The sequence below is a fragment of the Quercus suber genome, unplaced genomic scaffold (assembly GCF_002906115.3).
Source record: "Quercus suber isolate HL8 unplaced genomic scaffold, Cork oak 2.0 scaffold_520, whole genome shotgun sequence".
NCBI lineage: Eukaryota > Viridiplantae > Streptophyta > Magnoliopsida > Fagales > Fagaceae > Quercus > Quercus suber.
Window position 1 is genome coordinate 344,316 of NW_027069969.1, and position 9,861 is coordinate 354,176.

The 9,861-nt window shown below is 37.8% G+C and overlaps 1 protein-coding gene across 1 annotated transcript; it reads right to left on the reverse strand.

The window, feature by feature from the left end:
* Positions 1–582: 582 nt before the first annotated feature.
* LOC112001673 (probable inactive dual specificity protein phosphatase-like At4g18593) lies at positions 583–1,973 on the reverse strand (the record flags this gene model as incomplete). Its single annotated transcript, XM_065763710.1, is given in 2 exon segments — positions 583–1,255; positions 1,668–1,973. Coding segments are annotated over 2 exon segments (461 nt in total), but the record flags the coding sequence as incomplete, so codon positions are not given.
* Between the last annotated feature and the right edge of the window lie 7,888 nt (positions 1,974–9,861).

Genomic DNA, 9,861 nt, shown 5'->3' on the forward strand with positions numbered 1-9,861 from the left:
GAAATTGAGTTTATTTGTATTCCATTGTCAATACTTTCTTTGAATAAAATTCAGCCGTTTATTCTCAAAAAAAAAAAAAAAAAAAATTGTCAATACATTCTAAAAAATACCACCCTTCACCTCCACCGCTAAGATCGTCTTCAGCCTTGGATTGCTTTGTGCCTACAAGCAAATCAGATCAAAATTTCAATGAACAGGAGAAAATAAATAAATAAATAAAACCCTTGTATTTTTCATGCTTTATTCAAACCATTAAAACCAAAAACTGAAATTCAAATCATTCTCTGAAATTTTATTTTTTTTTATTTTATTTTTTTTTTTCAATACAAATGAATTATTAATTAATCAATTTAACTGAACTGTATCCAAGGGTTGGTACTTTGGCATAGATTTGATTCTAGATGTGCTCATCATATCTTTTAAATTCAAGAAAAGCTCTTCATTGGGCATCTCTCTCTCTCTCTCTCTCCAAAATAAATTATCTGACAAGTGATAACCGAGTATCTAAATACTCCTTTTATACTTAGTGTGTTAGTATATATATCGCTCTTGAAAGAAGGGCAGGTGGTGGGAGAAGGTGCGTTACGAGACAAGAAAATATCAAATTTTTCATTCACTTACATACATTAGGTAGCTATAGCAAAGGAAGATAACGTGATGAAAAACAAAGGAATCTCCCGTGCAATTCACAATCATTCTTTAGAAATATTGGATAGCAGAGCTTCCCCGTTAACATAGTTTACCCTTGAATGTCTTCCACATCTCCATGCCAAAAAAATTGCCTAAAATATGAACCTCAATAACAACATGATATTCAAACAATAAAGAAAACTAGTCTGCATGTTGGTCAAACCCCAATCAAATCAAAATCATAACGTATACCAGACATGCAAGACAGCATTCTACCCAAAGCTTCGATCTCCTACTGCAGCAAATGCCAAAAAAGGCTTTAGGAGGCCTCTCTTTCTTCTATAGTTTCAGGTTGACCTGGAAACTATGTACCTTGTTTTAGCTGTATCTGAGTTTCTAAATTTATTACTGGAAAGATACTGCGCACTTATATCGTTGCAGGATTGGTAAGAAACTTTTCTTGACAAATTTTAGACAGTGCTGATGTCCACTCGGCTTTTATGGATCTGAAAGGCTGGGGTGATCCAGCTCCCACAACTGCATTGGATGCCTGACCAATTGAAGAAACCCAAGCGACCTTCACAGTGAGCACAGGACAACTTGCCCTCCATTGCACCTTCTTTAACTGGATGACAAGAAATAACTATCAAAAGTTTAATTATTTTAAACATGTCTATGTACATAATAGATTACGTGAAACCCTAAGATGCCATCAATGATAATAATGCTTACTTTGCCAAGTTGGGTTAGTCAAAAAAACTGGTTTGAACAAAAGTGACCTTGGATCCCTTGTACAGAACTTGGGAGGCGACCTTTTTTTTTTCCTTTAATTTATTTTTAGACCCAAAATTTTACCAGGAGTAAATGATCTGCTTACAAAATGTTATTCTACAACCCAGTCTATAGAGGAGAAATTTCAAATACTAAATGTAATTTTAACGTACATTAGTTGCTTATCTGATTTGTATGAGTTAATAACCTCCAAGAAACAATCATTTTATAGTCCAAGATTCAGAAAGTTTGAAATAATAATTTACCTGCCGTCATCCATTGTAGAGGCTCAACAAAAATGGATGAACACTCAGACTCTTCAGACTTGTTATATGGGTTGCCACTTTTCCGCTTGCGCCACTCAAAGGATGTCTCACCCTCACCTGGAATGTGATCTACAACGTTCTCCTGCAGTGCAACAACTCTTCGGCATTTCTTGCAGCGGTATGCAGGAGTATGATTATTTCCTAAATTTGAAGCTACTTCCCCTTCTGAGGAAACTTCTGTAGCCAAACCAGGATCTGCCCCAAATTTAGAACTTTCTATCTTCTCCCCACGGTTATAAGATTCACCTGAAACCATGGGAGAGAGGACCTTTCAACGATTAACATTTGAAAACAGAAGAAAACCTCATCATTCATTCTCAATCTCAACAAATAAAAAGAACAATAACAATAGAAAAATCCAAAACTACAATACCTAGCTTAAATTAACTTAAACTTACAATTATGCTCACTACTGAAAGAATATTAAAGGCGGAAATCTACATCAAGTTGTTAGACACAATTTCAAAAGTGGACCGTGTTGCACCGAAAGAATTCTACATCAACAGCAAGAGAACTAGGGTCTTTTGTTGCTCTATAGACCACTCAAGCCTTAATTGTAGACCCTGATATTTTCAGAGGACTAAGTGGTATTTCTAGTACAAATATAAGAAAAATATCAAATTCAGGGCAAGAAATTGGCAGCTAATAGAATGCCCCGGAGTCAATGAGATGATATAGATCTAAATTTGAATACCCTGTGAAAAAATGGTAAATATGTTATTAACAAACTAAAACATAATAAAGTTGTTCAATTGGGAGGATGAACAGATTTGCCATTTTATTGGTGAAGGGCTTAAGTAACAACAAAGGAAACAATTATCTTATCTTACCTTTCGAATTCAGCATTTGCAAATGAACGAGACTATTGGAGGCTTATTTCTGTCGATATGACTAGGGATGGAACTACATTTTTTAATTATTTTTATCAGTAAATAATTTCATTAAAGAACAAAAAAAGAGAACTAGGGATGGAACAAATGTTAGGGTTTCACATGATTTGGGGCAAACAGGTTCTCAAAGGTTAACCTGTGCAACCGGGTATCAGTTACACGTAAATAGTAAAGAGATTTGCACTTTAAAATTTACCTATGACAAGAATGCAACATCCACCCCTCTGAAGAGGAGTATACATAAAAGAATTCCACACATTTCTGGTCTCCTCCCAAAATGCTTTGCTCATGTCGCATCAGTTCTAAATCTAAGAGATATGGCTTTTGAACTAATTGATGTATCCCAAAAATGCAATGTTCGTGTCTCATGGGCTGTTTAAAAGATAAAACTTTTATACAATGGCCTCACAATGCTTAATGCATAAAACCATAGGACTTGTAGGATAGCATTGCTCCTTAATATCACTCAATCATAACTGTATGATTACAAGAGACTCATGATACTGCACACCAACATATACCCAGCCATATAGTAGTATCTGTAATTGGCAACAACATCATTTCAGAATCTACTTATAGAATTATAGCCTTTTGTCTCTGCTGCCTATGTCCCAAGATGAATGGATCTTCCATGATTTTCTAAAGCCAACCAGACACAAATAACTTTTATACGACAAAATTTGGATGCATCATTTATCAGGTAATAAACCTTTATTTTTCATTCTCAAAAATATTTATCAAGTTCTTCTAAAAAAAAAGAATATTTATAAAGCAGTAGACCTTAAACCAGACAGCCAATGAGCTCTAGCTTAAATGGCACCTCTTCCCTCCGTATGAAAGGTGCTTGAGAGTGAAGACATGGGTTCAAGACCCACCAGAGTGAACGTTTAACTTACCTGAAAATTAAAGAAAAAGAACTACCCCTGATTTTATGTAGCTTTTTAATGCATCATCCTACAAGGCTCACAAAACCACACCTACAGTGGGTCAAATCTCAGACCTCCTTTACAAGGAGAAGTACTACTAAGCTACAAGGGCAAGGGCAATGGTAAAAAATTCCTTTAAGCATATAAAGCTTGACAAAAGGAGAAGAAAAAAGGGAGGGGGGGGGGGGGGGGGGGGGTTTTTTTTCATACACATCCCTGCAGATGCTCTGGAATCCTTAAAGCAAAGCTGTGAATTTGTTTGCCCCAATGATGGTTTTATAGAGCAGGTTATGCTATAAAATGCTTTATTGTATGGTGATTTTAAGGGGTAATTTCCCATATATCTAGCCTAACAGAAATATATTATTTCCTTCTTCTTATGGCAGTTAAAGATGTTTGAAGAAATGGGCTTCAAGGTTGACCGTGCAAGCCCCATATACAAGCGCTTTCGACTGAAAGTATTGGGTACATATTCGCTCCNATATTTTTCAACGGGCCCATAGCCCACAACTGTCTCCGTCTCAAATCACCGTCTCAATCAAACTAACCCACATATCAAACCCAAAAACATAAAACAACCAATCAAATCGTCCAGCGTGGAACATTCGAGCCACTCAATCGGTATCTTTAACGAACCCCAATTATTCAATCATTCTCAATTATATATATCAAGGGCTCTGATCTTTCCACGTCTTCACGCGACCCCACACACTAACCGAAAGTATCCCTCACGTATTTCACATCTGACACGTCGACAGCAGCCAAACTCGCAAGTGCCAACTCCCTCACCTCGCACGTGCCAAGAAATCTATATAAGCACTCTATAATTAAACACCAAATGATAGGCACAGAGAGAGAGAAAGAGAAAGATTCGCCGGAATATTCCGAGATTTCAGGTTTGATTTTTTTTTTTTAAATTTCAATGGAAAATGAAATTATTAATTCTTAATTTTTTTTACTTTGATTTTCGCTTTGTATTCCTTAGAATCTTTGAAAAAAAAATTTATTTCGAATTTCAATTTTTTGCTTTCCAAACATTTTCTCAGTAACCAAACAGGTACAGAGAGATTGATTTGATTTTCTTTTTACTTGCTTATTGCCATTTCTGTTTAGATTTTGAATATGTACTAACAATTGGACAAACATCAATATCAGCATGTAATGCATTTTTTTTTTTCCAATTGTAATTTTCTCTGTAACCAAACAGAACATAACCATTTTCTGAGAAAAGTTCAGTTTCTAGCTAGCTGAGCCATGTGTTTCTATGTGATCAGCTAAGAAATCATAACAAAGTGTAAAATTCACTAAATTTTAACCTTTTTTTTTGTGTTGTGTAGGCAAAAAGTGTTCTTCTAGGGTTTGCGCAGAATCGATTGTGTTTGTGTGTGTGATTTTGTGTTGTGATGCCGTACCGAGTTCGCGAGAATCTATTCATCAGCAACATCAGTGACGCGGCGGAGATTCTCCAAAAAGGTAGCACCGAGATCACGCATATTCTCTCGGTCCTCAGCTCGGTTTCGATATCGTTTTTCTCCGAATGGCGCAGCAATCTCGTTATTCCGGCTAAGGAAATCAAGAAGGTTTATGCTGGTGGAGGTGGTGGTGGTGATGGTTGTTCAGGTTCCGTGGAGGAGGATTCAATTGCTGATGGAGGGTCCAAGAGTCCCTTGTCGCCGGATAAGATTTTGTACTCGTTGGAATATGCGGGCAAGGATTTGAAGCTGGTGAGGATGGCCGTGCCGATTAGAGATATGGAGAGTGAGGACTTGTTGGATTATTTAGATGTTTGTTTTGACTTCATTGATCGGAATCGAAAAGAGGGGTCTGTTTTGGTACATTGCTTCGCGGGCGTGTCAAGAAGGTATACTTTGTTTATTCCTTTTCTTGTTATTGGGTTTACAGGTTTTAGGTAAAGTTGTTAACTTTTTATGTGTAAACAAAGTTGCTCTTAAGCCCTGTTCTGTAATATGAGTGCTGAATGTGTGTTTCTCGTACTGTGCTTGACTGCTTGATACCTGTATCTATATTTGTGTACTGGGATTTTATTGGGGTCTAAGATTAGAACATAAGATAGGAGTAGTTGGTGGTCTTAGGGATCAAACTGGGATTTGCAGTATTCCACAAAAGGGGAGAGTTGTGATCATAAAATACTTAGCATCAAATCAAGCTCTTGAAGAAGTGAAAAACATTGTAAATATGCTAAATGAACAAATATAAGCAAGATAAGAGAGAAAACCCGTTGGAAAGTCTGAGCATAGAAGAGAAAAATAAGAAAATTAGAAAAAATTGACTAATAAATGCTACAAAAGCTAATTATGCATTCATACATGAATGTATAAAGCTTTAAAAAACTACAAGTTGCAATAAATTAAAGAGAAATTTACGTAACGGAAGTTCTCGAAAATGGTTTCGAGACAAAGCTAAATGAAATTACTAATGCTGCAATGCCATTTATTTTATAGTCATGAAAATGATTATTTAACACAATTGTGCCTTTTTAAGAGTACATAGTTTTTAAGGCCTCACGGTATCCATGAGATCTTGGGTTCAAAACTTTTTGCCAGCTTCTTGGAGCCGCCTCCATGGGACTTCTCCTTGTAATAATCTAGTGCGTGTGGGACGGGGAGGATTGCATACATCCGAGGAAATAGTCAGATACTCGTAGAGATCTGGACACCCTCGTTTGTAAAAAAAAAAAAGAGTACACAGTTTTAAAAATTATATGAACATTACAACAAGCAACATTATAAATTAGCAGAGGGAATATACTCAAATTTTACTTGATTATGCAATTTTACACCAGTTTTCAACATTGTAGCTTGGTGATATGATTCTTTGACCAGTTAAGATTGTAAGAAGGAAAAAAAATTGTGAGATTCACTTAAAATTTAAAACAAATTGCAAATTTCCACTAGATGTACAGCTATATGACTTTTCTTTCAAATTCAACAAAAAGATGGTTGAGTTGCATTCAAATACCAGTTTATGGGTCATATGATGAAAAGTTTGCATGAGTACCTGATTTTCAAAGCACAGAATTGAAGTTGTACTTATTAATTAAAAAATGGTAAAATACTATTTTGGTTCTTAAACTTTACCAAAAGTTTGCTTTGCATCCCTAAACTTTAAAAAATTCATTTTTTGTCCCTAAACTATTGAAAATGTTTTCTTTTTTGTCTTTAAACTTTACCAAAAGTTTGTTTTTCATCATTAAATTATTGTAAAAGTTCTTTTTTCACCCCTATTTTTGTCTCTAAACTATTAAAAAAAAGCTATTTACAAAGTTTAAGGATGAAAAAAGAACTTTTTAAAGTTTAGGGACTAAAAACAAACTTTTGTTCAAGTTTAAGGACCAAAATAGTATTTTACCCAAAATGGACTTTTTACTATCGTGAGGGATACTTTCGGTTAGTGTGTGGGGTCGCGTGAAGACGTGGAAAGATCAGAGCCCTTGATATATATAATTGAGAATGATTGAATAATTGGGGTTCGTTAAAGATACCGATTGAGTGGCTCGAATGTTCCACGCTGGACGATTTGATTGGTTGTTTTATGTTTTTGGGTTTGATATGTGGGTTAGTTTGATTGAGACGGTGATTTGAGACGGAGACAGTTGTGGGCTATGGGCCCGTTGAAAAATATGGGATCTTACAAACGGAAATTATTCGTACCGACGCGGATGATTGTGAGAGGCCGCTCCATGCAGCATACAAAATACTACCTCCTTTACAAACTCTTACAATTTTAGAGGTCTATTTATTTATTGGAAAAGTATAAGACCACACAATTTTACATAACTTCTTACTACAATTGTAATGTTATAAAGTGTGACTGATAAAAAAAAAAAAAAGATAAATTCATTTGTAAATAATAGTTAACTACTCATAGTTTATCACGCTACAGTCTATTTATTTTCCTTTATAGTTGAGTTTTTTCTTTGGGCAAAATTTCAGTCTAATGCTCCACTAGACATGATATAGACACATGATTAATTTTACATATGTGCTTAAATTGTATCAAATCCAATATATTGAAACGCTGGAACCAAATTAAAGTGTTCTTTTAAAAAAAAAAATTTTATCTTCTTTGTCAACCTCCAAAAACAATGCATGACACCAAGTTAACATAATTTTTATTGTTGAAATTACCTTGGATAGTTTAACTAGTTAACCGTTTTTGGTATTTCTATGACATCTAGAATTTAAGTCTCTCACCCTTTTTGTAACTATTGATTATGTAAATTAAAAAATAAATTACCTAAAAAACTCTTACCATTCTATATATATATATATATATGTGGGGTCCATGGGCCTGATGGCCTCGGCCCATCATATAGCAGGCCCAAGGCCCATGCCGAGAAGCGCAAGCTATTTCTGAGGAGAAGGGGGGGAAGCCTATTCTCCTGGATCCACGTCGAGGATACCTTGTCCTCGGCCTGACAAAGGTGATTTTGGGGAGAGGTTAACCCCAAAGTAAGCTGTCACTATCGCATTGAATGCACTCAACCAACCCCCCTGGCCGCATTAATGGGGAGGTAACCCCTTGGCAGGATAACGTTGGTTAGAGTGAGCCACTTGAGTGCCGATAAGGCCTAGAATAGGCTTCCCCCCCTTTTCCTCAGAAATAGCTTGCGCTTCTCGGCATGGGCCTTGGGCCTGCTATATGATGGGCCGAGGCCATCAGGCCCATGGACCCCACAAAGCCCCTCAAAACTCTGCTGCACGTTCTCTCGAACGGGGAGGAGGGTTTTGATACATGCGGATCCACTGGACGAATGGCCTCACTTTAGTTTATACTGATGCTGGCGGCTTCTTGACTGCCCGATGCGCGTTTTTAGCGTTTCGAGACTTACTGAGTGTCCACATTAAAGTCTAGCGGCACCACGTTTCCCACTTTTGACGGCATGATCTTCTGCTTTTATGAGCAAGCGGTTTCATTTGGGGAAATTAAGGGAGAGTATAAATACCTGTTTGAGTCGCCTAGTTTCATCATTTTCGCGCTTATACTCATTGATGCACGTAGTTTGAATCTGGTTCGACTGGCATACTATCTGAGGGTATCGTCATACTTCTGTAAGTCTTCTTTTTCTAGTGACCCCAAATTTCCTTGATTTCATTCTTCCTTTTCTCTTTTAGAGCTTTTAGTTGTCTTTGGGGAATGGGTAAGTTTAAGAAGTTGGTCGAGTCCGACGAGATGATGAACCAATTCATTGTTGACTATGGAATACCCAATAATGTAAATTTGAAGTACTGCGAAGAAGGAGAGTGGTACCTTAGGAGGAGAGAGGGTGAGGTCGTAATTCCAATAGTTGCTTTTGTAGAAGGAGGGATGAGAATCCCTATGAGGCCGGTGACCCTCAATTACCTTAGGCATTTCCGCCTGGCTCCCACTCAGTGTGCTGTGAATGTGTTTAGGATACTAGGGTGTGTAGATACCCTGAATGAGAAAATGGGGCTGAGACTGACTCACCATGATGTGAATTGGTGTTATAACCTTCATCACCTGAGGGGTAAGACATATTATATGAAGACAAGGGACGATAGGGTTCGTCTTATCCAGTGTCTTCCTGATTCCAATAAGGGGTTGAACCAAGACTTCCTCATAGTGTCGGGAGAGTGGCACGACGGCTTTCACTGCCCAACCGTAGAGGGGGAGCCAGGTAGGGCATCCGATGTACAAGATAATCTAGGTCTCAGCACCTTCAAGTTTTATATCTGTATATTTGATTTGGTTGACTAACCATAGGAGTTTTGCTTTTCTTTTCGCAGATCCGCACGCCTTTGCACGTCACTTCCACCTAGTTAATAAGGCGGATTTGGAAACCGTTCTCAGGTCGGATCTCTTCTTGAACGAACCTGACAACCAAGTCAGAGCTGCTCATAAAATCCTCGGGTGTGACCCAGCTCAGACGTCATTCCCTGTTCCGCAGCACGTAATTAGAGCTCGTGATCCTCGGCTTACGCAGATTACCGTGGTGGAGAGCGGTTTTTCTTTTACGGGGGTCTTACATACCTGAAGGTATTCCGCTATCAGGTCCTTCTTCATCCCGGCAAGTAACGGTGGCCGAGAAAGGCCATCTAAGAAAGCAAGGGAGGTGGTTGAATTGAGTTCCTCCGAGGACGAGTATAGTGTATTTAACTTAGCTGATCAGCCCGAGGATCCTCCCGGTGACCTAGGGGATCCTCACTTATCCGAAGCCGATCTACAGTCCTTAAGAGTTGGTACCCAGGCTGAGATGGGTTTAAAGAGACAGCCCCAGACCAATCTTCTTGACCTGCTCGAAGGCGGTTCCAAGAAGGATGTACCAGGGGAGTTACA